Source organism: Penicillium canescens, assembly GCF_028828765.1.
Source record: "Penicillium canescens strain IBT 15451 chromosome Unknown utg000005l_segment0_segment0, whole genome shotgun sequence".
Classification (NCBI taxonomy): domain Eukaryota; kingdom Fungi; phylum Ascomycota; class Eurotiomycetes; order Eurotiales; family Aspergillaceae; genus Penicillium; species Penicillium canescens.
This window is the reverse complement of record NW_026703967.1, coordinates 2,551,845-2,579,729: the sequence shown is the minus strand read 5'-3', so window position 1 is coordinate 2,579,729 and position 27,885 is coordinate 2,551,845. Positions and strand designations below refer to the sequence as shown.

The following is a 27,885-nucleotide window of genomic DNA, read 5'->3' as shown; positions in this document are numbered from 1 at the left end:
TCCGCTTCACATCAAGAAAGACCACCACTACTTGAACAACGTTGTTGTGAGAATATCAAAGTTGCCGTAATATTGCATTCGCAGGTTTATAACAAAGACCACTAGACACAAACTTTCCCCGATACAAAAATCGCAACATTGCATCAAAATTTCAGTACCACCTAAACCTCGAACCCAAGAAATGACAAGGAGCTACGAATAGAGAAGGGAAAAGAGCGACGAGAAGAAAAATACACAGTTCTCGGTAAGTGACCAGTAAAAGAAAATGATCAGAATTGAATTACATAGAACATTGCTTCATCAAAATCATAATGCAGTTCTTAGAAAGAGGTCCAAGGTCCAAAGACAGAAAGCAAGGGAAGTACGCAATACCTAGAATGGAGGGTATAACAGATCATGACCAAAACTGAACTGTCATGCGAGAACACTTTTCGCATATGCAGCATCCAAGTTTTGTCTCAGCACCCGCCACCTCTTTATTCATCACTCTGCACCTTGTTATCGCCCTTGACAGCCTCAGCATACGTCGGTGGAGCCTGCGAGCTACCCCCTGCTCAGCACCCTCATGCTGGCCCTGTGGCTTATTCGCCGAGTTCGACTGAGCAGACGCCTGCTGCCCATTGGCGACAGTACCATATGACCGCGGGGCGGGGTGCTGGAGGGGCTGGCGCGAGACATAGTAGTAGGTGACATTTCCGTTCTCGAGATCACGGCGCTGGCTTGCGCCACCAGGGATGGGTTCATAGCCCGCCTCGTCCGGGTCTTGTTCCGGGTATTTGACGATGATGTACCATGCATGGATGAGGCCGGGGAGGTATCCCAGGAGACAGAGGGCAATGTTGATGATCGAGTCGGCTGTGCAGACGCCCGCCTTGACCCATACTATTGAGACAGACCTTTATCAGCACTGGCATGGCTATATGTGGTGGGGTTTGGGAGGGGATGGAGCTGCGACTTACCTGCAATGGGTGGGAAGAAGACGGCGAGAACCGCCAGGAAAAAGTCAGAGCTGCACATGGCTGTGATTTAAAGTGAGTATCAAAATGGTTATAATCGACGTCGACGTCTATGACTTTTGCGATGAGTTCGATGCAGGAGTGGCAGCCTGCTTATCCCCGATCAGATGATGTCAAGATCATGTGACCGCAGACATGGTACTACATTACTTCCCGAGGTCTTCAAAAATATAGTTTGTAAAACCAACGTTATACCCGTGGACTACTCATGTAAGGATATATCAATCGCGTTTTGACTACAATCAATTATCGAAATGCGACTTATCCTAATACCAGACCGCAAAAGCGGGGTGCAGCCAACTTTCTATACAAGCGGTAAGTACCCAGTACGAGCTACTGTTACCAACCCACTCCCGTGACCAGGTACCAAGTACCTGTATGTCCCAACGATGCCCCTCGCATATTTCCATGATAGCTCACACAATATGGTATATCGGTACTGTGCATCATGCAAGGCAATGGGAAAATAAGCAGGCCGGTAAGGTAAAACGTTGAAATCTGTGAGACGGCAGTCTTATAGCGATCGTCATTCGGAGCCGCTAACGTCCGTAGCGAGGCTGGGAAACGGAGATGAATACTGTACGAAGATTCCGTATTATACAGAAAAAAGTACGAAAGCCCCTGTCTGGGCCCTGCTTATTGAACGGATATTGAATGGCCATCTCAAAATTGGGAGAGAAAGAGTGAAAAGTGTTGAGGTAAGATAGAAAGAAAGAGAGTAAACAAACGGGAACCCCCTTTTTAGCATGTAAGATGAGCTGTAACATTCGAGTCTGACTTATGTCTGCGCATATGTAAAAATAACCAAATAGCCGCTGTTTCACAATTCCCTTTTTCCCAGCAGTTCGTCTCCCTTTAACTTACCCACTAAGCCCAGGCCACTTCCATCTTGGTCCATAGGCAATCTCATCTCCTCTTCTCCCCTGGTCTTTTGTCTTCCCTTTCGATCTGGGCTTCGTTGACCTTTCGTTCTGGGTTCACATTGAACCCAAGTCACTCGTTTACTTTCTTTCGCGCGTTTTCTCTTCTTTTTCCGAGCTTGAGGCAGTAACGGTGGCCTGGGGTCGACCGGTTTCTCTTCTTTTACCCGCCAGTCGTGCCGAATTGAACATTCCCGATCGCAATTGACACATTCCGCGGCATATCTACTTGAGAAGCTTCTTGTATACCAGGGCGACAACTTTCGAGTTTTGCGCCCGACCATGTCAGACTCTTGTATCTCCCTCTCGGGGTCAAGCGCCTGTCCTGCCTGGGCCAGCTCGTCCATTTCCACCAATTCCAGCCTATATGGGAGCTTGTGAGTCAACACGCGCCTGAAAACTCGAAGATGCCTGCTGACTGTGCTAGTCCATTCCTCAAAGGCGTATCGAATCTGACGGAGTTCGATGATTCATTAAAAGACTATGTTAAGGGGTCATATGTTTCATTAAAGTATGTGTTGGCAATCAATGGGTAGGGGAGATACTGACTGGTGCATTGTAGATATGACGAGCTGTTGGGCTGCAAAGGCCTCAACACTAGCGCATCAAACGACTACTATGCCCAATATACAACTAGTGTGATGTGCAGTAGTGTTATCCAGAGCTCCATATCCGACTGTGGTCTATCAACTAATGATGCGCTCCCAATCTGTGTCGACACATGTGCGCTTTGGGCGCGAAGCGAGGAGGAGACTATGGTCAACACCGATCTATGCACCAGCACCGACAAGGACTATACGAGCCAAATCTACTCCGACTTGATAATCTGCGAACAACCATACAAAGCCCTTTCTGGAAGCTGCATCGAAGGAGCCGCAAACGAGCCCGACAACTGTGGATTTGCGTCGAACACCATTGGACTCTGCACGTACTGTGCGAGTGGAACCGATACCTGTTGCACAGCATCCAATGCCACGAGCCGCTGTGATGGGGTTACGATACCTACTTCGACTCTGCCACCACTTACTTCGTCTTCTGCCGCGGCTGCAGGTGGTCACCATGGATTGTCTGGTGGTGCAATTGCTGGAATTGTGATTGGTTCCATTGCAGGAGCTGCCATTCTCGCTGCTCTGATCGCCTTCCTTTGTATCTTCATGCGCCGCCGCCGCAGGAACACTCCGAATGAAGCTGGATTGAACCAACCGAACCCGCAACGCAAGGGAGGATCGCCATCAATGCAACAGGCTGGGAGCCCGACCGGATACAATATGATTCCAGGGGGTCGAGTCACACGCATGTCTGCCTTGCGCGAAATGCCCAGCTCCTCGCCTGCCTATTCACGGACTTCTGCGGCGATGTACAGCGGTGCCAAGTACAGTGATGCATCGGATTCAGAGGGCATGGGTGCCAGCCCTGGAGCCATGTCCAAGAAGATCCCTCCTGTGACTGGCAAGCGTCTTGGCTCGCTTTCGAGCAGCTCTGTTCTGGCTGGACTGGAAAGCGACAGCTCGCCTCGCTCTGGTACCAATACCACTTATCAATACTCTTCCCCTGAAGGAGTGACCAGCGGTCAATCAGAGCAGCTGTCATACTTCCGCGACTACTACTCGCAAGATGACATCCACGCCGGAGACAAGGTAGCCGTTCTCTGGGCCTACTCCCCCAGAGCAGGCGACGAGTTCGAACTCGATCGCGGAGAGATCCTCAAGGTGATTGGCATCTGGGACGATGGCTGGGCGACAGGTGTGCGTCTTCCCGAGCGAGCTGAAGACCACGACATCAGCCACTGCGAGCAGCGAGACAGTGGAGTCTCGAATGGCTCTCACCTGCCTGCCAGCTCGTCCCCTACGCCGTCAGGCGAGATCAAGGCCTTCCCCTTGGTCTGTATCTGTCTCCCGCAGCACTGGCGCAAGATCATCGAAGGTGGCCAGGAAGACGATGTAGTCTGAGCGCGGTTCTCAGTTCCCATCAAAATAACGTCTTTCACGACAGCGTGCTGATTCCATCCTTCCAGCTTGGCGAGTTGGTTTGATCCGTGCTTTTCTCTCTCTCTTCAGGCTGGCCACCTCTGATCTCAATGCTCGTTTTCTTCTCGTATTCGATATACCCCCCTTTTTATGACGGTCTCGTCTTTTTCTTTGGTTCTTCTATTCTCTTTCTCCTTCTCTGGGGAACCGGTCGCTGGCGCATCGGACTTCGTGGGGATCCCTCACTTGGTCTCTTTTATGTACCCTCGGTTTGCCATTTCTATGTATACCCGTCAGAGGGTATCACATATATGCACTTAATGTACATAATTAGACATTTCTACAAGATTAAGGGACATCTCTCCAACTCTCCATCTCTCCACACTCCCCACATCTGCTCATATCTTACCCGGATCTTGCGGAATCGCGCCTTCGCATATGCAATTACTTTACTAATTTACTAATCGTTGCCCCTCATTTCGCCATAGCCTCTGGGGTACATTAACTACATTTACTCCCTTCTTGACCTTACTTTCCTCTCTATCACTCACACCAGTACCCATAACCCATAACCCACAACCCATAATGTCCACCCCAAAGATCATCCTCTACACAAACCGCGGCTGCCCGTGGGCTCACCGCGCCCACATAGCCCTAAAGGAATCAGGCCTGGACTATGAAGAAGTCACCATCGACCTAAACAAGCCTCGCGAGCCCTGGTATCTGGACGTGAACCCGGTAAGTACAACCAAACCATATATCCACCTATCCACCTATATCAAAAACTAACAAATCCAATCCAAAGCGCGGCCTCGTCCCAAGCATCTCCTACAATGGAAACATCATCACAGAATCAGGCATCGTAGCCCAATTCATTGCAGACGCCCACCCATCCCACCTCCTACCCCCCTCAGGCCCCGCCGAAAACGCCCTGTACCGCGCTCGCGTGGCCTTCTTCGTGGATGCATTCTTTAGCAAGGTCGTTCCGCATCTATTTGCTAGTTTGCGCGCGGCTTCGGATGCTGAGCGGGATGATGCTGCGGGGTTGTTGGTTGATGCTGTTGTTAAGGAGGTTGAGCCTTTGTTGGAGGACGGGAAGGGACCTTTCTTTGGGGGGAGCGAGAGGTTGACGCTTGCTGAGGTATGCATTTTCCCAGCTGTAGAGATGTGATATCTAGGTGGGGATTGCTTGAGTATGTTCGTTGGCTAACGAGTGTGTTCTTTATGTGACAGGTTCAATCGGGATCATTCCTGCTTCGCATTCTTGGCTTTGCGAAACCTGAACATGGCCTTGTTAGTGCCAAGTTGCCTGCTTTGTTGGAGCGGGCGCCGCGCTTTAAGCGGTGGGCTGAGGCTACTGTGGCTCATGAGAGTGTTAATTTTATCTGGGAGGAGAAGGCTGTTGCTGATAAGATGAGGGCTAAGTTTGCGCCCAAGGTTTAGATAGAGGTAACTTCATGAATATGAATATGAATATGTTGATATTGTTGCATGCATGCTTTATTACTGGTGGGCCGGGAATCATAAAAATAGACAAAGATGTCCCATGGTTGAGTGACTGGGGACTTTTTTAGAGTACGTCAGTGGCATATGTAGCGCCTCTTTGTAACTTACCCATAGAGAATGGAGAGAGAATGGGGAGAGAATGGAGTATATGTACTCTACAGTATGTTATGCAGGTTAAGTGGTGTGATTATCCTGGTACTTGGTACTTCCAAGACACAAGTTAGTGGATATTTTCAAGATCGGAAACACATGTACGTCTGTAGACATTGGTCCAATGGCAGCAGTAATTGCCTGGAATGTTTCCTACCACATGGCAAACCCACTACACCTTTTAATGACCAGGATACAGCCCCAATTACACCATGCAAGCCTACGCCACTCCTGGCTGAAACAGGTACCGGGTACTTTGTTTATAGGTGTTCCGACGATATCACGTGCAGCCACCCCACCAAGGCAACACCTACAATTCACCCCTCAAACTCCATCTTCCCCCATCCGATTCCGTTTCTTGACCTCCGCCCATCCCTGTAAGTGATATTCAGACTTGCACTCTTGGTCTTGACCAGCCTGAGACAGCCTGAGAGACTTGAGGGAATTTCAGCTGACATCGCGTGCCAGTCAACCCGTCCCTTTTCGTTCACTCATCTACATAAGCAATCATGTCGGTTAGTATTACCTCCCTCAATGTCATGCCAAATGTACTCCAATACTGACTTGTATATCGCGCAGCTCGCATCGGGGTAAGTCGCTCACATTCTCCCGCCACACCGATTTCCCCTCATTCCCTCCGATATTGACACTCCCTACAGTGTCCAGGTCCAGGATGACTGCATTACCTCCTTCCAAGACTTCAGCCGCAGCCACGGAAAGACCAAGTACATCATCTACAAGATCGCCGACAACAAGAAGGAGGTCGTCGTAGACTCAGTCGGCAAGGACCAGGACTACGAGGTCTTCCGCAACGAGCTCGCCGACGCCAAGGACAGCCTGGGTCGCCCCGCTCCCCGCTACGCAGTCTACGATGTCGAGTACGAGCTGCCCGGCGAGGGCAAGAGGTGCGCACACAACCACAGCCAACGTATGACCTGTCGCTAACCAGATTACCCCCACAGAAGCAAGATCATCTTCATCTCCTGGGTTCCCAGCGACACCCCCACTCTCGTAAGTGTCCCTCCCCTGCTACAGCAGATCAAAACCCAGAATCAATGGCTAACGGCTCCCCCGCTAGTGGTCCATGATCTACGCCAGCACCCGTGAGGTCCTCAAGAACGCTCTCAACGTTGTTACTTCCATCCACGCCGACGACAAGGCCGATATCGAGTGGAAGACAGTGCTGAAGGAGGCCAGCGGTGGCAAGGCATAGATGATGGCGCCGGCTGGATCCGGGCTGCGCGACGGATAGGGGTGCGCCCTCGACGGCGCTGCGGAACGATCAATTCATTTCCTCACTCCGTTCTCCCATTTTCTTCTTAGTTGCAATGCAAGACCGTTACGACTTGGCCTGTTTCTGTTCATTTCGAGGCCTTCAGACCATGCAGTTTGCGGATTTCAATCCAATCTCAAAATCTCTTTTCTTTTTGAACCTCGAAACATGCTTGAAACTCGAATTTCGAATCTCAATTGTCAGAATTGGGTGGTTTTCCTGCTTCTAATGGAGTGCATATGATAGTCCCGGAGAGTGCTGGCATTGTGTAGATTAGTTAGGCATGAGTCTTGTGGTTGACAACTGGCTAGAGTGTAGGCGGGTAAATATTCCGAGGCGAAAGCCCTGGGTGAAAAGGGAAGAGGGAGCACTTGGGTTATCATCCAGGAACATGATAATCAGCAACAAATAAGCACAACACCGCCATATCATCACAGAAAAAGAACGTCATGCCATATGCTGAGAATGATGATGCTCCTCACTGGCAGAATTGAGATGGCCGGGTTCGGTGAGCCAATCAGCAGTCAGCCAAACCCAAACCGCGCTAGTCCCGACCGGATCCTCGCCTTTCCACCTCAAACCACAAGAAACGTCTTCAAGTCACCCATCACCCCCTCCACTCTCTCCATAGCCGTGCCCTGGCGTACCCTCTGGCTTACTCCGTCTCGGCCCTCCATTAATCTCCTCAATTGAACCCGATTTCGACGTGGTGCTCCCACCTCCCGCCTGCCGCACAATGTTTCTTCGCACCGTCTCTCGCGCTGTTCCTCGCAGCACCGCGGCCATCCGTGTCGCCCCTGCCTCTGTGAACGCCATCCAGACCCGCGCTGCCTCTGACCATGCCATCGCCAACCCCACTCTCGCCAGCATCGAGAAGCGCTGGGAGGGTATGCCTCCTCAGGAGCAGGCCGAGCTCTGGATGCAGCTCCGTGACCGCATGAAGGTTGACTGGCACCAGTTGACCCAGCAAGAGAAGAAGGCCGGTACGTGCTGTCTCCAGATGAGTGGGTTTGGACGAGACAGCCTTTCGCTTCGTCTACCCCGTCGCTTCCGAGGTTATACTCGGAATCCCCGAACCATGACTCCACAATCGATCTCCCATTATAACATATAACTAACCTAATTCTTTGCTATAGCTTACTACATTGCCTTCGGTGCCCACGGCCCCCGCGCCCAGGCCCCCAAGGGCGAAGGCTGGCGTGTCCTGAGCAAGGTTGTGCAGCTGACTGTTGCCTCCGTTGCCATCTTCTACGCCGTCCACGCCTTCGCTGGCAAGCAGCCCGCTACCATGTCCAAGGAGTGGCAGGAGGCCTCCAACGAATATGCCCTGGTAATATCCCCCATCCATCCCCCCTTTCCGACCGTCGCGAGACCTCCCCTGGAAACTATATCCGCTGTATCAAGTGCTAACCTCCCCAACAGAAAGAGAAGATCAACCCCATCCACGGCATCAGCAAAGAGGGTTACGAAGGCAAGGGCTTCGTCCAGAGCCCCCTGCCGAGAAGTCATAGATGTACCGGTTCGATCGGGAATGAAGCGATATCTGAGCAGGACGGACGACGGCACCCATATGACATCGATGTCGATTTTCTCATAAGCTCTTCTGGCCATGTTCACCATGTCTATTTACCGGAGGATGGGCCCTCGCCCGTTCGCGCGGCACTCGATAATTCCCTATTTCTGTCCCCTTTGGCAAGCATCCGAAAATGCGTGTATCCCGTACTGTGCTATCATCAATGTATCTCTTTTGTAGCCATAGAGAATATGTTTTCATCTATTTTTGTGTCTCTATATCTTGTGTTATGTTGGTGTTGTGGTCCCCCTGTTGGAATCCGAATGGCGTGGTGTGTCTACGGAGTGATTCGGAACAGACGTAAGTGCGGAGAATCCCTGTAGCAACAAGGTACGGTTAAATTCCTGGCAATTGGGGGATATTTCAGTGTATATACACATACAGTACAGTCAGTAACTCATGTAACTAAAGCTAATATAATCATCAATCTTTATATCTTTATACTCGACTATAAGGTTATTCCGTGGTTGACCCCAACACGTCAGAGATTTCCCGAGCTTGTCAGCTTCTGTGCTCGGACTAACGGGCCATTGACCCCTCTGACGCGGTCCGTTCCAACGCCTATATCTCTAGCTTTTAGTTACTTAATTTATGAACAATATTTAGCTGATATGGGGAACAATTAGTCCGAATTCATATAGCAACACTGTGGCTCCCTGCTTCCGGGTGCCAAGCCTCGGTGTGTGTGCGTGAATTCCAGGGCAACGGGATGAGCTCCCTCAACCACCACGCTAGTGCCAAAGGTTATAGACATATGGGAGTTAAAAAAAAGAAGAAAAAACAAGAATCATATATATACAGACAATAGCCTGTAAAGAGCTTCTCTCGTTGTCGCAAACCAAACGTAGTTCTCGGTTCATCACGGGATCGTCGGCAAAACCGCCCCGGAAAGGCTAAGGGCGACCAGTCCCCGTCCACCAACCTCTTCGCTCCCTCTTCTTCCCTCTTTTCCCGTTCCAACCTCACCTCTCCCTTTCCATCACATCACGCTCTTCAACACCTCCATCATGTTCAAGAGGTATGATACTCCACAGTAGATTTCTTCAATTTTTCTTCTCTTTACTAATTTTCTTCCTCTTCTAGCGGTCTTGCCCGGTCCTTCGGGAGGGTTGCCCGTCCGGCTCCCATCGCCCGCGCCTTCCAGCCTCTCCGCTCCTCTGCCCTGCCGGCTCTCTCTGCCCGCTTCGCCAGCTCCGATGCTGCTCAGTCTGGCAAGGTCCACCAGGTCATTGGTGCCGTCGTTGACGGTACGTGTTGTCGACTCCTGACGGAACGGGGACCTCGCGAAAATCTTTTCCCTGGACCCAATCCATCACCAAATCCATCGCAACCAACCCCAAATCCATCAACAAATCCGAGGCTGACATGCTACTCGCCATTTTACAGTGAAGTTCTCCGGCGAGAAGCTCCCTGCCATCTACAACGCCATTGAGACCACAAACAACGGCCAGAAGCTCGTCCTTGAGGTTGCTGTACGTAATCTGATTGGCTGAACCTTGATTCGCATCCAAGCTAACACACTCTCACAGCAACATCTTGGTGAGAATGTCGTCCGTACTATTGCCATGGACGGTAAGCTACCTCTCCCCTTCACCCCTTTCCTGGCCACGGTGTCGTTCTCTTACCCAAAGCGGTGGAGGGACCCACCGAGTGCGCCCCTACGCAATAGCAAGAGCTTCGACTGACTTTCCTTCAAGGTACCGAGGGTCTATCCCGTGGTGTCGTTGCCACCGACACTGGTGCCCCCATCACCATCCCCGTCGGTCCCGCCACCCTGGGCCGTATTATCAACGTCACTGGTGACCCCATTGACGAGCGTGGTCCCGTCAAGGCCACCAAGTTCGCTCCCATCCACGCCGATCCTCCCCCATTCGTCGACCAGTCCACCGAGGCTGAGATTCTCGTCACCGGTATCAAGGTTGTCGACCTTCTCGCCCCCTACGCCCGTGGTGGTAAGATTGGTCTGTTCGGTGGTGCCGGTGTCGGTAAGACCGTGTTCATTCAGGAGCTGATTGTAAGATATTCCAAGCCGAACGAAGTGAAAGATGGGTGAACTAACGTTGTGTAGAACAACATTGCCAAGGCCCACGGTGGTTACTCCGTTTTCTGTGGTGTCGGTGAGCGTACCCGTGAGGGTAACGATCTGTACCACGAGATGCAGGAGACCGGTGTCATCCAGCTTGATGGTGACTCCAAGGTCGCTCTGGTCTTCGGTCAGATGAACGAGCCCCCAGGTGCCCGTGCCCGTGTTGCCCTGACTGGTCTCACCATCGCCGAGTACTTCCGTGACGAGGAGGGTCAGGATGTGCTGCTCTTCATTGACAACATTTTCCGTTTCACCCAGGCCGGTTCCGAGGTGTCTGCCCTTCTGGGTCGTATCCCCTCTGCCGTCGGTTACCAGCCCACCCTGGCTGTTGACATGGGTGTCATGCAGGAGCGTATCACTACCACCCAGAAGGGTTCTATCACCTCCGTCCAGGCCGTCTACGTGCCCGCTGACGATTTGACTGACCCTGCCCCTGCCACCACCTTCGCTCACTTGGACGCCACCACTGTCCTGTCCCGTGGTATCTCCGAGTTGGGTATCTACCCCGCTGTCGACCCTCTCGACTCCAAGTCCCGTATGCTCGACCCCCGTATCATCGGTGACGAGCACTACAACACCGCCACCCGTGTCCAGCAGATGCTCCAGGAGTACAAGTCCCTCCAGGATATCATTGCCATTCTCGGTATGGATGAGTTGTCTGAGGCTGACAAGCTCACCGTCGAGCGTGCCCGTAAGCTCCAGCGTTTCCTGTCCCAGCCCTTCGCCGTCGCCCAGGTCTTCACTGGTATCGAGGGTACCCTCGTTGACCTGAAGGACACCATCAGCTCCTTCAAGGCCATCATTGCTGGTGAGGGTGACGACCTTCCCGAGAACGCCTTCTACATGGTTGGCGACTTCCAGTCCGCCCGCGCCAAGGGTGAGAAGATTCTGGCTGAGCTCGAGGGCAGCGCCTAGATGTAATTTTGTCTATTTGCTAGCTAGCGCGCCGTCTTACAACTTCCCCTCTACATCTTCAAGCCTCTTTCTTCTATGCTCCTCTCCCCCCTTGTCCCTTGATTTTTCTCTCTGGTCTCCTGGTTATTTGTCCATTTAATTTCCTTTGTCAGAACACAAACTTCTGTCCTGTTTGTACGCGACACCAATTTCCCCTTTGAGAGACGTGTATAGTACCGATCTAAAAGTGAGAAAACAATCCAACGGAAAGGGACTTGATCACTCATTCCATTTCCGTTGCTTGTCGCATCTATTGCGGTGGTGTTTCACGTTTCATCATGCGACAATTGTTTGTGTTCTTTCTAGACTCGTCCTGAGCAAGGAAACCCGTCTTTCAAACCGGGCTATGAATATCCCGACCGGCGAGACCGGAGCAGAAGAATTTTGCGTGACTTGGAAGTCGGGGAGGATCAATGGAGAATGGAGTGTTTGCTTTTGTTGAGTTCATGGGTGGTTCGTGATTTGTGGTCTGTGTCTATCTTAGCGAGTTGATGGGATTTCCTTAAGCCGGTCTGTGGATTGGATACCAAACACACAAACCCCCTCGGCCGGCGTGTTTCATTATTTTGTGTATTTAGAGTTCAAAACCATGATTCTCGATCTCTTTTCCTTTGTGATTGTGGTCTTTCTCCTCTTTAACGTAGTGGTAGTATGTATGTCTCTTGTGGGAATGGATAAGTGTTGGGCTTCGTCGAGTCTATTGTTGTGTGCTGGTAGGATGATAACAATCTGAATGGTCTATTCCATCCTCTTTCGAAAACAATGGAAGCCGTGATCTCATGGCCTCGAGAGGGAACGACAACGACGCCTCTTACTCGAGTGTATCTACTCATCTACCCTGAGTATTATCAATCATGCACGCAAAAGTATATATAATATCCTGACAGACTAGATATAGATAGAGACAGATCTGATTAGGAACAAAATGCAAAACAAACCATAGAAAGAAACGTAAGAAAGATAAAGCTGTAGCTAGGGAATGCCATCTATGCCAGAACAACCAGGTTATGATTCGACAGTCCGACCGCATACATGGAGACAGCAAGGCGGAAAGGTCAAAGGTCAAATGGACTTGGACTTGAACGTTCAGGTCACATTCATTACAGAGTGCTTTCCAGAGCAAGGACCTGTATCGCGAGAAAAGCAACGTCAGCACTCAGAACAATCATCCATGACAAGCAGTGACAGGGAAAAGAGGAAAAGAAACATACCAAAGCAGTCCTCGTAGGAATATAAACCTGGACGAAGTTGGCCCTTCCATTCCAGCTCATATCAGTAGTGAAGAAGCGCGTCTCCTTGACATTGCGCCCAAGACCCCCAAAAGCGGCATCATCGGAATCAAGCACAATACGATAAGTACCAGCAACATCAACGCCAACGCGATAATCCGTAAAGCTCTGCGTAGGATTGAAATTGAAAATCCACAGCAAACCCGCACGTTCAAAGACAAGAACCTTATCAGCCTCGTTCTTCAGACTGATATACGCCTGCGGCGCAGCGAGCCAGCCGTATTTCTGCTCGGTCAGCTGCATGCCGCGGTCGAACTCGTTGAGGAATTTGTAGCGCAGCAGGTTGTCTTCTGTTAGGTTGAGCTGGCGGCGCGCGTACCAGAATGAGTTGTTGTTGCCTGCTCGGGGGAAATCGAGCCATTCTGGGTGGCCGAATTCGTTGCCTTCGAAGTTTAGGTAGCCTTCGCCGCCTAGCCCGTGGGTTACTAGGCGGATCATTTTGTGCAGGGCCATACCGCGTTCGATTACTGGTGTGAACTCTGTTAGGGTGGACATGTGTGTGTACATTTCTTTGTCGCAGAGCCACATCATTAGGGTCTTGTCGCCGACGAGACTGCACATGGGGTTGGGTTAGTGGATGTCTATATAGATTTGAGATTGGGATTAGAGTGGGTGACTTACGCTTGATCGTGGCTCTCGGCGTAGGCGATGGTCTTCTCGCCGTGACGGCGGTTAGTTAGGGTGAAGGAGAGGTTGCCGATGTCCCATTCGTCATCGGAAGATTCCTTCAGGAGCTTGATGTACATGTCGGGGATTGCCATCGCGAGGCGGTAGTCGAAGCCGACACCTCCTAGCTTGTGGGGGAGACACAGGGCTGGCATGCCGGAGACATCTTCGGCCACTGTGATACATTCCGGGTAGAGCTCGTGCAGCATCTCGTTTGCGAGGGTGAGGTATGTAACGCCTTCCTCATCGACAGCAGGGCCGAAGTACTCGTGATAGCCACCAGAGAAGCCTCTATTAATGAGTTAGCGGATGTGTAAATGATAGTAGTAGGCTGTACGTACGTTCCAATGCCGTGGTGCGTGTAGAGCATGCTGGTAACACCATCGAAACGGTATCCATCGAACCCGTACTCTTCCATCCAGAAGCGGAGGTTACTCAACAGGAAACGCAGGACCTCGTGGTTACCGTAGTTGAACAGGCGGCTGTCCCACAGCTCGTGACGGCCCTTGGCACCCTCATGGAAGTAGAGGTGATCAGTGCCATCAAACTCGTTGATACCATCGATGACATTCTTGGACGCATGGCTGTGAACAACGTCAAGAAGAACCACCAAACCCATGCTGTGGGCGGTATCAACAAGCTCCTTCAGATCCTCGGGGTTTCCATAGCGACTGCTGGCAGCAAAGAAGTTGTTGACCTGGTAGCCGAAACTGGCATAGTAGGCATGCTCCATGATGGCCATCAACTGGATGGCATTGTATCCCAAATACTTAATGCGGGGCAGCATGTTCTTGGTGAACTCCTTGTAGGTAGCGACTCTGGTCTCCGGGGATGAGATGCCGACGTGCGCTTCATAGATTCGCAGGCTCGCAGGCTTCTTGGGCCGTGGGTGCTGGAACTTGTATAGCTCGTTCGCGGGCGGGTTCCAGAAGACAGCGTCGTATGCAGGTGACACGCTCAGGTCTTGGACAACGCGCTTGATCCAAGCGGGGACTCGATAGATGCGCTCTCCACTGGGGAGGACCATAGTGATCTGTCAAACATTAGCGGCCATATGACTGTAAGCTTTGGCGTATAGGACGGACCTTGATCTTGCTGTCATGGGGAATCGCGGGGGCACCATCTTTCGCTGGAACTGTAACGTCCCAGATACCAAAGCTGTTTCTCGTCATGGGGTTGGCACTGGGGTCCCAGTTGTCTGCTAGTCTTAGCCAAGTACCTCAGATAGCTTCATCTCCAAACGTACTAAAATCTCCGACCAGAGAGGCCTCCTTGGCATTGGGTGCCCATTCCTTGTATGTGATCTCTCCATTAGGTTGCGCATGCAGACCGAAGGTTTCGTAACCCTAGTATGCATTAATATGGAAAAGAGCAATAAGCGAGGATCAATTCACCTTGCTGAACTTGTCCAATCCACCCTCAGTCTCATTGATAGTTTTGGCCCATGTCTCGACGACCTGGAATCTGTGCTTCAAGACATCGCGATGAGGTTCCAGCCAAGGATCCAACTGGATAACACCTGGAAAGCAATTAGAATAAAATCCCCTGAAAGCCAAGCTCATTGCAAGCTTACCTGTCCCATCCATGGGGTAATTCGAGCTCTCAATGGTAGAAGACATAGCTGGGGGCGAAACTGGAGAGGTGGAGAGAAGATGGAGGGAGGTCGAGATCAAGGAAATCCTGCGGGGGTTCTCAACATGTGACATCAACCCCTCAACGCTTTGTCCTCTCAACTTTTTTTAGTAGGATTTTTTTTTGTTTCGGATTTTAGTTACCCTACAACTTTTCTCTTTACTATCTGCAGAAAGATAGCTTAAGTGATAGCATGAGTACTGCATTGAGCTCCGGTGGGGATGTGGAGAGCTTAGGTACCGGGAACGGCTCCGCTGTCAGGTCCTGTTTCCAGCCAGGAGGGCTTTGGGGTTACAATTTTCGAATTTTGCCTGCTATTTTTTATTTTTTGTTCCTCCTGTTAAGAGATCTAGAATAAATGTTCCATTCTTGGTATGATTCCTACAACCACTCAACCTTCAGGCGTGGGTAATCCCTTTCAAGCCCTAAGAGACTAAAACGACCTGTAAGAATGCGCTATAGACTAAATCCAGAATAATGGTTGTTGGAGCACATATTTTGAAGTTACTCATTAATGTCTGAAGAGATAATGTATTTGGATTTCACTTTACACAGTTTTGTACTATAATGCACCCATTCCAAGTACTGACCATGCAGGTACCCACTGTTACGACAATACGGACAACTAGTAGCTTCCCAGTCCAATTGACTGTATTTAGTCGTAAATCGAATTTGGATGACTAAATTAGGTTACATAGCCATTTTACGCCACTTGATCCTACTTGTTGTCTTTCGATCTTTGCGCTTTGAAGGAGTTGTCACCGTAGATAATATATTTGTTATTATTAGCCCAGGACTTGGTGCCCTGACGCCAAACATACTACCAGATAGATTTACCAAGCCCCCTAGAGCCCCAGCAAGGATGGTTGAAATTACAACTGCTGCTTCAATTGTGTGAGTAATTGAGACTATCTAGGTATGCTGTGTATTCACTTCTTCATTTAGCCTAGGCGCAGCTCGAGATAGGTCCGAGCGATTACGAGAAGAGATTTGATAAGTGTTGCTATAATTGGACACACAAAGCTGTAGTATTATCTACATTGTATCTACTCTATGCCAAAGTTGATAGAAATCTATGATTTTGATTCTATGTCATTGACAATGTACCTGCATACTTTGTCTCATTAGTGTCCTTGACCAGCCCTGACCGTCCCAAGAAGACTCGACAAAGAAGCTCAGAATATCTTTGTGTTCCTTGTAACCCCAATAATTTTTATTGTCTTTATCTTCTTTACCAGTACTTGACTTCTTTCTTTTCTTTGTTACTTGAAAATGTCTTTGTCTGATATTCCGGCCCGTAGAATTCCGACAAGACATAAATAAGCCGGAAATCACCAGCATTCTCAACTCATCATCACAAACCACTCTACTATTCTACTCATCCGACTGACTTGTTACACGAGTCACCATCTGACATCAATCGATCAACTGATCAATCAATCCAATTATCAACCCAACACCACATCTACTCCTAGGTCTCGGTAAGTCCCAGACCCAAAATTATCTCTCCAACACACCGGATTTTATCTAGCCACCGCTACTAGCCATGCCTAGCTCAAGCCGCCAGGACAGCTACGAGACTGTCTTGAACCGAACGAGCGCGGTCATCAAGGACATTCTTTACAGACTGATTGACCTTTCCCGCTCGCGTGAGGCCATCACCGAGCGAGAAGTGATGACAAACATCATGCTGGCAGCTCTAAATGAGATTTTCCCTATGTTTGAGCATATCAAGTGCCTTGCATTCGTAACTAAGTGTGGCGAGCCGAACAGCGACCTAGCTCGCGAATTCGGCGTTGAATACCTTGCTGGTGACTTCCTAGTTGAAGTTGACGAGGTTGTTGAGAGCCTGAGAAACGTTCGCTCTTGGCTCATTACTGGCGTTATTACTCCTGCGGGCATGATTGATGCCCTGTATGGTCTCCTCGGCTCCCTGCCTTTCTAGATACTAGATAGATTACCTCAGTTATTTTACTCATGAATAATATGGTGTTTTTCCTTTCTCAAAATCTTTCCCCGCAATTGTTATAAAACTAGATTGTAGATTCATAGTTAGTAAAAATTGTAAACGTAGAATGTTCATTGTATACTCTGTCGTACATGAGGCATGGGCAACGGAAGATCTTCCTGCTAGATATTGCTGTAGTCATAATGCGACTTTCTTCTCTTCCAAGAGCTTCTATTAGTTTTATGTGCGAGGAAAAGCGATTAAGTTAAGGCAAGACGGTACGGTACACCTATAAGCCAGTTCCGATGGAAAACATCGAATTCGCCGATATTTCATTACCGCGCCTTCTGTAACCAGGATATCACAATAACAATTTCTGGATAACCACATTTCCTAAAAGGCTCCGTGAGCCATTGATCCAGCCATCTGGCTATGATGGACAGCATATCATCGGATGGGAACTGGACTGCCGTTCTGCTTTCAATATTCGTCATACTCCTGGCAATCGGACCCGGCGTGTTCCTTTAAGCGGCAAGCATGCCGGATCACTCGTCTGCCTTCGGTCTTCGAGACTAGTCTATCGTATGAACCACCACATAAACAAAGGGCACTAACCCTTGGAACCACTTGCATCCCGCAAGTTGAATGCGAGGGGTTTATTGCAAGCCTGCGCAACATTTGCTCTTGGCTGATAACTGGTCTTATTCCTCCTGCTAATATGATCGATGCTACCATGGTTTTCTCAGTCGACAACATATTGAAATAAGGTCGTACCAAGTTCACGGCGGATATGATCTTAAGCTTATGATATTCATACAAGTTTTTATGGATAGTTTTAGATAGAGAGATGTAGGTAGCAAAAGCAACATCAATGACTAAAAGAAAGCAATTGACTATCCAAATAACTAAGCATAATGGATAGAAACACAGAGCACAAGCTCATCTTCACGTTAATGCAACCTTTCTCGCAGTTCCACAAATCGATTACAATCATTATACCTCATTTGGCGGTGGCAAGTAAGCCATCAGGTCGCATCGAGAGCTTTCCATATGTTTCATCGAAGCTTTGCTCTTCACCAACGCAGTTCCTATAGGAGATTCTGGCATATTGCTCCGCCTGAGCCTCAAGGCCAGGCGCCAGAGTTTGGTAAGAACCAGAGGAATCATCCAACACCCGACGACATCGTCGGTCATCAATCCCCATTTCTTGACACTCAGTGATTTGTCTGCATCATGGGGTAAATTACCACCCTGAATCACAAAGCCCAATGACTCTAGAGCTTTCAGTCCGAACTACACAGCTTTTTGATGCCGATAAGATGCAGCATAAACTGCCGCAAGACTGAGGCATGATGTCCAGACTACAAGACTAAGAACCATGGAGGCTGACTTAGTGTATATTTCTGCGAGCCCGGAATTATTTAATCGATCCGCGATGAAGTTGTCTTACGCGACGACTTGAGTAGCCTCTCCAGATCGGCCAGAAGTCTCGTTCGCTTTGACATGACGGTCTTGTCGGTTTCGTGGACTTCTTGACACATGGCGCAATCACATTTAAACAAATCCCCAGTGCCCCAAGTCTAATGGATCTCCTCCAGCCTCACGTGTAAAAGGGGACTTGTACCAGAAGGTAACTTCAGTGTTTGGGGCGAGGATTTTTTGTGGCACGAACAACCATCATATCTACAATGAATGAGCGACTGGCATTACTGAGCCAAGAATGATTGATGTATGATACCAGACGCCAAGCTCCACAAGAGTGGAACTGCTCATTGGACTTATTAGCTGTCTTATCACTTTCCATATCGCTTATATGACTCTCGCGAGAGGAAAGAGGGCACCCGAAATGGTTCAGTTGGATTATCCTTTGGACGAGAAAGCTATATAGTGTTAGCTATAAGCTTATAAGATTAGGAGAGACACATACGTATCCACGATAGGTATGCCATCTACCTCTGGGACAGTCACAGCCTTGTATGTGCCATGGTGAAGATCGATGAAAGTGGACAGCAGAGAGGGATTTTTATAAAGCCTTTGGACAATCAATTCAATGAGCTCTGCCTGCATTCCTACAATCATAGCAGCCCGTCAGAATCACCGAGCACTCTTTACGAGCCCTTATCAAAGCGCAGCTAATTTAGAAGGATGTAGTACGTGTAGTGTCCTAGGTAAGATGATCCATAGCGAGCTTGTCGTCTTCATGCCATGATTACTTTTCATATTTCCACCATTTAACACCTTTACCGCGTCTAAGTTAAATATCTTACATATATTTCAGTCTTTGAGACTAGCCTCTCGTATAATCATCGCGTAAGCAAAACGAACTAACCACTTGCAGGTAGTGAACAGGGGCTAAAATCGGGGGCCGCCCCACACAGCCTCAGCCGCAAATATTAGAACAGGCAAATTGCGTATAACCAACTTGGCTGACACTCACAATGCCCCAAACACAGAGCTGGCCGCAGTCTCACCAAATTACCGCACTCCGGCTATTAGCCGGATCCCTCTATGAGGCAACTCGCGGCACCACCGCGCTAACGAACCAGGTTCAGAATGAGCTTGCTTTACTCCTGACAGTTCTGGACGCGACCGAGACGTATTCATCTTCATTTGGGAAGGATTGTCCACATTTTTCCGTCTTAACCAAAAGGTTACAGAGTTGTCATGTTCTTTTGGTGGATTTGCAAAAGCTGCAGCTTCATCCTGATGCCCTCGGTGCGCAAAGCCAGATTAGTGAGATCCGGGCGAGCCTCTCGTCTCTTATTTTTGGACTGAGTGAGATTAATACGAATTTGATGGTGTTTGTGAATCCCTATCAATTAAAGTATCTGAATTGAGGTTTAACTATGCCACAGATCGTTGCAAAAGAATGTTGAAAAAGCCTTGAGGAGCCTGATTGACAATGTTGGCACCGAGAAACAGGAGCTATTAGTTGTATCTGATGCTCTGATCAGCAAAACCTCAGAAGCCGAGACTGATCAGGCATGGGCGCAACTCCAACAAGATTTGGATGCTGTCGGTATCAGTCCTGAATTGTCTACTCAGAACCATGACTTTATCATCTCGGCACTTCAAGATATGATGGGAAGCGAGAGACAAATTTCCATCAAGGCCGCAGCAGCTCCAGGAGATATCCCAGGGCCTAATTCTAAGGCACTACCTTCGGATGATAAGACAAGTCTGGACGATAGCGATGACTGGCTACCAAACGAACCCAAAGGTCTTCCATCTCTCCCTCTTTCCCCAAGAGAAACTTGCCTATCAAGAAATGACCCGGTACGATTACACCATCGCCATTCAAAAACACCAGCCGTGATAGAAGAAAACCTCCCAATCCCCGTGGCCTTTGAGATCCAGGACTCTACCATTATTAGAAACCAATCTCTGCCACGCGAAGATTTCCCCATACCAGTCTGGACAGAATCAACAACAGAAAGCGTGATCTCATCAACAGACCACAGCAGCCAAACTAATCCCTCAATCCGCATAGCCCACGAAACCAACCCAACAACCCTCGACCAAACCGTCCTCGCCTTAAAAGTGACGCGAAACAAAAAGACAAACATAATGAGCCGGATGCTCTTCCAAATGACAAACTCTAAACAAAAACTCATAACCCCAATCCAAAAAGGCGACCTCCAAACCGTGACAACTCTCCTCGCAAAGGGCGCCGACGCTAACGCCACAAACAACGAAGGCCAAACCCCCTAATGGTCGCCGCCTCCTATGGCCACGAAAACATAGTTCGCATCCTGATAGAATATGGCGCCGACATGGACACCCAAGCCATGAATGGCGAGACAGCCCTAGGAACAGCCGCAGCACGCGGCTTCGCACGAATAATACGAGTCCTCATCGCCAGCGGGGCGAACGTCAACGCAGGAAGTGGAACCGGCAAAACAGCATTATCACAAGCAGCGTCATACGGCCAGGACCGTATTGTGAGACTTCTTCTTGACTGCGGTGCAGATATTGATGCGCTGAACAGCACGGGCGAGACGGCGTTGGCCCTTGCGGCGTTGAATGGGAATATGAGAGTTGCGCGGGTTTTGTTGGATCGGGGGGCGGATGTTGATCGGATGGAATATCCTTGGGAGTCGCCTTTGCTTAAGGCTATTAAGCAGAATTTTACGGAGATGGTGGTACTTTTGATGGAGCGAGGGGCAAATCCGAGACTTGTTGGAGGGTTCCAGAGGTCTGAAACTGCTTTGTCTTATGCTGCAAGGTTGAATCGGGTTCAGGTTTTGGGAATTTTTAGGAGGTATGGGCATGAAGGGGGTCCTGTTCAGTACTATTGATGCCTGTGTTTGTATATGATGGGTGGTATTGCTTGGCGGGCGTTATTTTCTTTGTTTTTATGGTCTTTTTTTTAATTCTTATATATCTATCTGGTGGGGTTAATAGTTGTAATATCAGTAATAGTTGCATTGGTATGAGTTAGGTCTTCAACTACCAATAAGCATAATGATCCACGATTCCTTGTTATCAATCAATCAATCAAAGTTCTATTAACCTGTTGGAGCCTAACTAGTATACGATTCCTTGTTATGGCAGACTTAAACAAACGAGAGCATATACTGTGCAACTATGTTTAAACCGTCACATACATTAAGGGACATAAATGTGTCGAATATACAGTAACACTGATGAAGGATTGGACCGCCTCTACACGAAATCCAGCAGAGAAGCAAATATACCGTTTCATGCATTGCCCTGGCTCAGCTTCTCTTTTTCCGCCTCATTTTTTTGTTGCTCAGGTGGGTTCGCGTTGCCACCCCTTCTGTATGTTTACTGGTTCCTGGAGTCCATATAAAACCAAATTAGCCTAGTATAGTTACAGGTACACGGAAAATAACCCACAGACTACTCTAATGTCACGTACACCTATTTGACTCTTTCTACTTCTTTCTTTCGGTTATCTTTTTACTCTTCTTAGATATCATCTACACCCTTTAGTCGTAACTACGTAGCTCTTAGTTATCTTTCTCCTCTCCTTAACTATCCCCGTAATCGATGACACACCTAGGAGCCGCTATTACGCGCGGGCTAAGCAAACCATTGACTAGGATATAGTGGAGTTACAAAGCACGCGTGTTACGCGTTGCTAACTGGTCACTGTTAGGGAGAGACGACTGAGGTGATAATTCCTTGTTGTTATCACGTAGAATACCTAATATGTGCTAAGGCGACTGGTTTCGGCCCTCCGTTAACGATCTGTACTCGCAATCGTACTACATCCGTGTAAGACCTTAGGTGGGCTTGCATCCTATTGAGGTATCGAGTACAATGTTAGGTAGAGCGCCGGATAGTTCTATACCGAGGTATTGGACTATTCGTGAGTGTTGTTAAGTTATAACTAAGTAAAGAGTCACCGAAGTTCCGAAGTGTAAACATACGTAACACTGTGCGATTGATCATAAAGAACTAAACTAAGTATATGAGGGAATATCCTTATATATCCTTTGCTGCTACTCCTAGATCTACCCCTGTGGTATATCTTGGAGTTCACCCGTCTATTCCTACGTATACTTCTGGAGTCGACACGGTCACGTGTTTGGTTTACCGTTAATTAGCGTTGTGGTGTAATCTTGACTTGATCGGCAAAAGGGTAGCCGAAACTGGCGCCCGTCTTGGCTGCTCACCGTAATTGTTTATGCCTACCAACGTTAACCTCATATTATAAGATTAACGAGCCTTGGATGACGAATCCAAAATAGTGGGGGCCAAATAAGCCGCACCCTCAAAACGTTAAATTTCTACAGATCTACAGTAAGCTCAGACTCGACGACTCAGCCTTGTTCAAGGCTCGCAGGGCTTTACTTGAAGGAGAGTTGATCAGCCTGCGGAGCCTCACTGCGACGCAGATTGAGTTAGCGCTAAGGATTAACGCTTGTTTGGGGGCGTAAGATTCCTAAACCGCCCCAAAGCCAAGATGCAGGGGCCTGTACACCAAGTATTACACAGGTCGATCCAAGGTTTTGGTGAATGAGCCAAGGCGCATAATGGGACGTTCGTCTTATGTATTTCACGTCTAACGTACTTTACGCCAAAGTACTGGAGATTGCAAAATAAACCGCAGTTCTGAGCATTATCATTTCATATGGGACAATGTGTAGCATTGCACGACCTTTTGAATAAAAACTGTTCCTGTTCCTGTTTCTGTTCTTGAAGTAGTCTTCTCCAAATATCCGTCCGACCCTTCGCTATTTCTTGGCTTCTGCCTCCCCGCAAAAAATGACCGGGCAGTGCAGTTAGCAGGTAGCAGTCATAGTATCCACCTCAAACCCTGAATCGCAGCCTGTTCTCATAGCCTGGACGATCGCATTGACTCTATTTTTATCGTTCTGGAAGACTTAAAGCTCCATCCCTTCCCTTTTGGCGGAAATTTTATTTCTGTGCCACATTTAACTCCCCTTACATCACTGTCTATCAAAATTAAGTTCAAGTCCAAACAAAAACTTCCCTTCAAAATGACTGAACCCCGCCACCAAAGTACGTCCAAAACCCTCAATGCAACTATATCCAATAACTGACCGAACCCTCAGCACCAGCACCTATGTACAGCGAAGATCCCGAACCAGTCTACCAAACACCTATCGTACACCCAGCCCCAATCCACGCTATGCATACCGGAGCCCCAGTAAGCCCATCCTCAGAGACAAACACGTACCAAAGCCAGAGTCAGAGCCAAAGCCAGAGCCACTCGATCCCAGACACTCTGCATGGCCCAACTCCAATCAATGGTCCTTCAGAGAAACAATACCCACACCAGCCCGACTCCATCGGCCAAGCTCCCGACTATAACACCGTAACGGGTTCCCACGAAAAGGCATACGCTGGGCAACCCTTGCCCCAGCAGGGCCCGCCTCAGCCGAACCAGTACTACACGCCCTACGGCCATCCCAGTGGGTATGCGACTGCCGTTCCGCTGCATGGTGTTCAGTCTGCGCCTTGTCCGGTTGATTGTCCTGTTTGCGGGGAGCGGGAGATGACTCGTATTGAGTCGATTTCTGGGGGGACTACACAGTAAGTTTTTCTTGCTCTTAATGGGTTTCCGATCGTAGTTACGAATCTTAACTCTTTTATAGTGGGTGGGCGGCTGTTCTTTGCTTCTGCTGCTGTCTTGGGTGTATCCCTTACTTGATGTCTTCGCTTAAGGATGTTGAGCATTCTTGTGGGAAGTGTAATGCCAAGCTCGCTGTTTGGCATAACAGTGGGCGTGTCCAGGTTCTGCAAAACGGGAAGAGGAAATAGATAATTTGCAATTGTCTGTATTTGTTCTTCTTGGTTCTCGATTTATGCCAGTCTTTTCAAGCTCTTTTTTTTTTTTATTAAAAGGAAGAAAGGAATGATACCACTATGTTTGACGTCATTGATATTGAGATGAGCATGTCCTCTTGACTGTTATGTTTTATCTACTGATTTTGAACGAGAGATCCAATGATCATCTTCCAAGTAATAAATGTATCAGATGAGATGTGGAAAAGTATGCGCCTGACTGCCAAGCCAAGCTCGTATTCGATGAGGTCACTTGACCCAACTCTTATCTCGACTGAGACATCAAATTGAAGAACAATCAATATTTTCGTCGCTCCTGAAATCAAGATTTTCACCCCTCCTGAAGATGATGCGCCTCATAGTTACTGCGACAGCCGTAATAACCGGCTCGTCGGTAGTCTACTTCTATGTCTTCCATCAGCGCCTGGCATCCACGGTCCAGCACAAAGCCTACAGAGGAACCCTTTCAGCCTCAACCAAACCAACAGGAATAGAATCAGTTCCCGATTCGGTCTTCACAGACCAGTATGTCACACTCTCGGATAGTTCATCCAAGTCTATCCCGAGATGCTCTCTCCCCGGAAATGAGTCAACAGAACTGCTTTTCAAAAGGCTAGTGCGCCGCAACATGACGGCATTTTCCCGGTTCCCGCAGGCTCTCATGTTGAAGATGGCCTCCAAGACCCAAGAAGAACGAGACAGTTTTAAGAGGTCGCACATCGCTTCTCTAGATTTTAAAGAGGGTGACCTTGTTTGCGGTGTTTACCGAGTCAAAGTGCGCCAAGAGAATAAAGTGGAGTTTGAGATTCAACTGAAGACAATGGACTTTGTCAACGGTCGACTGGCAATTAGCTGTCAGGAGAAAGGAGATATGATCATGTTTACGAGTGAGACGGTTATGTGGAGGAAAGCAGACGAAAGTCGCAGGATGCCGTTGGAGAGACCGGTTTTGAGATGGATGCATGAGACTGCGGCGATGTGGTTGATTGACTCTGGAGTGCGCTATCTGATGGACCTGGAAACTTAGCGTTTCAAACTGAGGCTTTCTTTGTTGCTATAGCTTGCTCTTTGTTCGGAGTTGGGACAATGGGATTATGGGGGAATTTAGTCTCAACTATGTCTTTGAGACTAGCTGGCTTGGTTCTTGACCGGTGTTCGCTATGAATGAAACATAACAAATGACCGACAAAGAAAACAAGCCAGACAAGGCCCTTGACCTCGTCATCGGAGTTCTACCAACTCTTTTGTTTTAACCTTCATCAAACTCCTTTGTAAACTCGCCCTGCAAGTGCTTTACCATGGGGTACATTCCGTGCGCCGAAGGCATATAAGCCTAAGCTTGTGCCCCCGAATTTATCATGCACCATCTTCACCTTCCTCCGCGGCATCTTCTTATACTTCAATAGGTACTCCCCTTACTATGTGTCATCACACCTACCACCACTACCCCAACTGTGGTCATATCTCTAGCTGGACTGTGCGCAGCTGCCAGGAATTTACTAACCGAATCCGCCTCACAGATCCAGCTCACAGTTGTTCCTGCAAAGAGATTCAGATCACTCATGATATGGCAGAGTCTACACAGCCTAACATGTGCGTACAGTGCGAGCGCGAATGGGCCAATATGATATCTCACGGCAACTACCAGGCTCAAACATGCAAGGCGCTTGTCGATGGCCTGGATGTAGAGGGGCCACTAGTTGAGATTAAAGCCCGAATGGTGTGCGATCTAGCTTTCAATTTTGAAGAGGTAACCCTTGATGATATTGGGTCGATTATTAGCACTGACGATGACGAACAGGGCGGTGTTCTCCTAGATCCCTTCTACGACCTCTTGGGTGATTCATCCAGTCAAGTGCACAAAACTGACACCTTTGCTAGCCACGAATCTACCGACTCGAGCTCAGCACTGTTGCATCAGAAACGTACAGAAACAGATGCAAGCTCTTTGGATCTGCCACCTGCCCTTGTCGACTCTTTCATCTCATCGCTTTCTACCTCTGAATACTTCAGTTCTAGTTATGATAGCTCTGACTATGAGAGCTCTAGTGAGGGCAGTGATGTTCTTGAGATGACTCTCAGTGAGGCGATACAGGCTAACTTTGAAGAGCACTTGACTTGGCGGTCTGCTCTTACTGATGCGGGTATTATCAAGCCCCGTACTTCCAGCGACGCTGTCCCAGAGGAGAGCTGTGTCCCTGATCTGACTGATTCCGCGGATGATCTGCTGGAGTTTGAGCATACAGAACTGCCCAATACCTCCGAGTCTGATGATGAGAGTGACTTTACTTTTGTTGATGCCACTTCTGAAATTGCATCCAATGAGGATGAATATGCTGGTGCCGTCAGTGAATTGGAGGACCGTTCTCCCTATGAGTGGATCGTTAACCTGGAACGCAACGCAGCACGAGTTGAGGCAACGGTCGCGAAGAGAATCGAAGAGGACTACGAAAGGTACCGCCGGCAAGCTATCATTTCCAGCCTTCTTGATAAAGCACTTTTCTGGAAGGACCAGGCCGACAAGCGCGAGCAAAACGCCGAGCTAGGCATTGAGGAGGATCCTTACCTCTGGGATACAGAGTCTCAACTCGCAGAGCAAATTGCTAGTAGCAGCTTCCCCGTCCTCGGCCCTAAAACTGACCACCATGACAAGGAAAAGATAAGTTCCAAAGCCAAAGTCCCCCTCATGCATATCTACGATAGCCCTTTCTCTGCAGACTCCGACCAGGAAGCTGAGAAGCAGGGCCTGTTTGCCTTTGCGCCTATCGTCAACACGAGCGGTATGTATGAGGGTTTTATGGAAGGTCTCTCCGCGGCAGATGTGCAAGATATGGGACTACAATTCCCCCAGCATGTCCGCGGCTGCTGCAATGCAGTCCCCGCCCCATGTCACCTATACTACGGTGCAGTGTATGCAGCTTCCAAGGAGGCAGTAAGGAGAAAGGGCCTTGAGGATATCCAGCCTGCCCCCGAGCGGCGTGGCAAGTACTATGGTATTATTAAGGCAAATTCTAAGGAGGAAGCTGCCAAGCTGGACCTAATAAATCCCCAGCATCCTCGCGGCTGCTGTATCGATGCATTTCACTCTGTCCCACCCCGTGTTCCTCATGTCTACTACGGCACGATGAGCGCAGCTTCCACAGAGGAAGCTGTGAGTACGGGTATGTATGGATCTCGGCCAATACCCGACAAAGATGGCGAATCTTATGGGTTTGTTGAGACGTATTCTTTGGAGGAGGCCGAGGGAATGGGGCCTAAGAATATTCAGCATGCACAGGAGTGCTGTAGTCTGGCTCAGCTTCCTCTTCTGGAGAGGATCCAGCACTTGTACTACGGGTATATGTTTGGGCCTTCTGAGGAGGCGGTTATGCAGAAAGGACTGAAGGATCCGCTTCTTCTTCCTGGATTTTCTGATAAGTTTTCTGGGGTTGTTTTTGCGTTTTCAGCGGATGAGGCTAGGCAGACGGGCATGTTTGAGCCGTTACGGGTTATGTGGGATTCTGATGTTGCTTTGACGCCGGATTTTGAGGAGTGATATTGTTGTGTTTTTTTCCCCTTTTATATTCCTTATTTCTTGTAGAAATTTCTCTTCAGTTAAGGTAAAATTCAAAACACGCGTGTTTCAGT

General features: G+C 48.9%; 14 protein-coding genes across 14 annotated transcripts; 11 read left to right on the top strand and 3 right to left on the bottom strand.

Annotated features, from left to right (window-relative positions):
- Window positions 1-476: 476 nt before the first annotated feature.
- On the bottom strand, window positions 477-1,017 carry N7446_008583 (putative stress response RCI peptide; the record flags this gene model as incomplete). The annotated part of the gene is made up of 3 exons (XM_058517328.1): window positions 477-506; window positions 548-882; window positions 960-1,017. The coding sequence occupies 3 exons, from the start codon at window positions 1,015-1,017 to the stop codon at window positions 477-479; spliced, it is 423 nt and encodes a 140-aa protein (XP_058370974.1).
- A 1,201-nt stretch (window positions 1,018-2,218) lies between these two features.
- On the top strand, window positions 2,219-3,885 carry N7446_008582 (SH3 domain protein; the record flags this gene model as incomplete). The annotated part of the gene is made up of 3 exons (XM_058517327.1): window positions 2,219-2,313; window positions 2,364-2,447; window positions 2,499-3,885. The coding sequence occupies 3 exons, from the start codon at window positions 2,219-2,221 to the stop codon at window positions 3,883-3,885; spliced, it is 1,566 nt and encodes a 521-aa protein (XP_058370973.1).
- Window positions 3,886-4,488: 603 nt separating this feature from the next.
- N7446_008581 (glutathione S-transferase family protein) lies at window positions 4,489-5,346 on the top strand (the record flags this gene model as incomplete). Its single annotated transcript, XM_058517326.1, has 3 exons — window positions 4,489-4,641; window positions 4,709-5,044; window positions 5,137-5,346. 3 exons carry the CDS (start codon window positions 4,489-4,491, stop codon window positions 5,344-5,346), a joined length of 699 nt encoding a protein of 232 aa, XP_058370972.1.
- Window positions 5,347-5,763: 417 nt separating this feature from the next.
- On the top strand, window positions 5,764-7,336 carry N7446_008580 (actin-binding ADF family protein). The gene is made up of 6 exons (XM_058517325.1): window positions 5,764-5,936; window positions 6,028-6,074; window positions 6,139-6,149; window positions 6,219-6,464; window positions 6,522-6,570; window positions 6,638-7,336. Exons 2-6 carry the CDS (start codon window positions 6,069-6,071, stop codon window positions 6,770-6,772), a joined length of 447 nt encoding a protein of 148 aa, XP_058370971.1. The 5' UTR covers window positions 5,764-5,936; window positions 6,028-6,068; the 3' UTR covers window positions 6,773-7,336.
- An 84-nt stretch (window positions 7,337-7,420) lies between these two features.
- N7446_008579 (cytochrome c oxidase subunit IV family protein) lies at window positions 7,421-8,817 on the top strand. The gene is made up of 3 exons (XM_058517324.1): window positions 7,421-7,815; window positions 7,969-8,162; window positions 8,255-8,817. Exons 1-3 carry the CDS (start codon window positions 7,569-7,571, stop codon window positions 8,726-8,728), a joined length of 915 nt encoding a protein of 304 aa, XP_058370970.1. The 5' UTR covers window positions 7,421-7,568; the 3' UTR covers window positions 8,729-8,817.
- Window positions 8,818-9,250: 433 nt separating this feature from the next.
- N7446_008578 (F1F0 ATP synthase subunit beta) lies at window positions 9,251-11,850 on the top strand. Its single transcript, XM_058517323.1, has 6 exons — window positions 9,251-9,423; window positions 9,489-9,652; window positions 9,792-9,877; window positions 9,935-9,977; window positions 10,103-10,419; window positions 10,474-11,850. Exons 1-6 carry the CDS (start codon window positions 9,413-9,415, stop codon window positions 11,404-11,406), a joined length of 1,554 nt encoding a protein of 517 aa, XP_058370969.1. The 5' UTR covers window positions 9,251-9,412; the 3' UTR covers window positions 11,407-11,850.
- A 695-nt stretch (window positions 11,851-12,545) lies between these two features.
- On the bottom strand, window positions 12,546-15,019 carry N7446_008577 (1,4-alpha-glucan branching enzyme GLC3; the record flags this gene model as incomplete). The annotated part of the gene is made up of 8 exons (XM_058517322.1): window positions 12,546-12,572; window positions 12,657-13,287; window positions 13,356-13,691; window positions 13,742-14,433; window positions 14,486-14,598; window positions 14,647-14,746; window positions 14,795-14,919; window positions 14,974-15,019. 8 exons carry the CDS (start codon window positions 15,017-15,019, stop codon window positions 12,546-12,548), a joined length of 2,070 nt encoding a protein of 689 aa, XP_058370968.1.
- A 1,559-nt stretch (window positions 15,020-16,578) lies between these two features.
- On the top strand, window positions 16,579-16,977 carry N7446_008576 (uncharacterized protein; the record flags this gene model as incomplete). Its single annotated transcript, XM_058517321.1, has 1 exon — window positions 16,579-16,977. One exon carries the CDS (start codon window positions 16,579-16,581, stop codon window positions 16,975-16,977), a length of 399 nt encoding a protein of 132 aa, XP_058370967.1.
- A 1,003-nt stretch (window positions 16,978-17,980) lies between these two features.
- Window positions 17,981-18,184, bottom strand: N7446_008575 (TPR domain protein; the record flags this gene model as incomplete). Its single annotated transcript, XM_058517320.1, has 1 exon — window positions 17,981-18,184. The coding sequence occupies one exon, from the start codon at window positions 18,182-18,184 to the stop codon at window positions 17,981-17,983; it is 204 nt and encodes a 67-aa protein (XP_058370966.1).
- A 1,234-nt stretch (window positions 18,185-19,418) lies between these two features.
- On the top strand, window positions 19,419-20,691 carry N7446_008574 (uncharacterized protein; the record flags this gene model as incomplete). Its single annotated transcript, XM_058517319.1, has 2 exons — window positions 19,419-19,780; window positions 19,836-20,691. 2 exons carry the CDS (start codon window positions 19,419-19,421, stop codon window positions 20,689-20,691), a joined length of 1,218 nt encoding a protein of 405 aa, XP_058370965.1.
- A 62-nt stretch (window positions 20,692-20,753) lies between these two features.
- Window positions 20,754-21,278, top strand: N7446_008573 (ankyrin repeat domain-containing protein; the record flags this gene model as incomplete). Its single annotated transcript, XM_058517318.1, has 1 exon — window positions 20,754-21,278. The coding sequence occupies one exon, from the start codon at window positions 20,754-20,756 to the stop codon at window positions 21,276-21,278; it is 525 nt and encodes a 174-aa protein (XP_058370964.1).
- Window positions 21,279-23,450: 2,172 nt separating this feature from the next.
- Window positions 23,451-24,234, top strand: N7446_008572 (LITAF-like zinc ribbon domain-containing protein; the record flags this gene model as incomplete). Its single annotated transcript, XM_058517317.1, has 3 exons — window positions 23,451-23,472; window positions 23,526-24,006; window positions 24,069-24,234. 3 exons carry the CDS (start codon window positions 23,451-23,453, stop codon window positions 24,232-24,234), a joined length of 669 nt encoding a protein of 222 aa, XP_058370963.1.
- Window positions 24,235-24,604: 370 nt separating this feature from the next.
- Window positions 24,605-25,285, top strand: N7446_008571 (uncharacterized protein; the record flags this gene model as incomplete). The annotated part of the gene is made up of 1 exon (XM_058517316.1): window positions 24,605-25,285. One exon carries the CDS (start codon window positions 24,605-24,607, stop codon window positions 25,283-25,285), a length of 681 nt encoding a protein of 226 aa, XP_058370962.1.
- Window positions 25,286-25,849: 564 nt separating this feature from the next.
- On the top strand, window positions 25,850-27,793 carry N7446_008570 (uncharacterized protein; the record flags this gene model as incomplete). The annotated part of the gene is made up of 1 exon (XM_058517315.1): window positions 25,850-27,793. The coding sequence occupies one exon, from the start codon at window positions 25,850-25,852 to the stop codon at window positions 27,791-27,793; it is 1,944 nt and encodes a 647-aa protein (XP_058370961.1).
- Between the last annotated feature and the right edge of the window lie 92 nt (window positions 27,794-27,885).

What these genes read in the sequence shown, in the direction of transcription:
- N7446_008580 (XM_058517325.1), top strand. An exon ending in CTGCCCGGCGAGGGCAAGAG is followed by an intron (nt 6,465 to 6,521) that starts GTGCGCACACAA and finishes TTACCCCCACAG; the next exon opens with AAGCAAGATCATCTTCATCT. An exon ending in CCAGCGACACCCCCACTCTC is followed by an intron (nt 6,571 to 6,637) that starts GTAAGTGTCCCT and finishes CTCCCCCGCTAG; the next exon opens with TGGTCCATGATCTACGCCAG.
- N7446_008578 (XM_058517323.1), top strand. An exon ending in CATTGGTGCCGTCGTTGACG is followed by an intron (nt 9,653 to 9,791) that starts GTACGTGTTGTC and finishes GCCATTTTACAG; the next exon opens with TGAAGTTCTCCGGCGAGAAG. An exon ending in AGCTCGTCCTTGAGGTTGCT is followed by an intron (nt 9,878 to 9,934) that starts GTACGTAATCTG and finishes ACACTCTCACAG; the next exon opens with CAACATCTTGGTGAGAATGT.
- N7446_008579 (XM_058517324.1), top strand. Translation starts at nt 7,569, where the DNA reads ATGTTTCTTCGCACCGTCTCTCGCGCTGTTCCTCGCAGCACCGCGGCC. An exon ending in CCAGCAAGAGAAGAAGGCCG is followed by an intron (nt 7,816 to 7,968) that starts GTACGTGCTGTC and finishes TCTTTGCTATAG; the next exon opens with CTTACTACATTGCCTTCGGT. An exon ending in CCTCCAACGAATATGCCCTG is followed by an intron (nt 8,163 to 8,254) that starts GTAATATCCCCC and finishes CCTCCCCAACAG; the next exon opens with AAAGAGAAGATCAACCCCAT.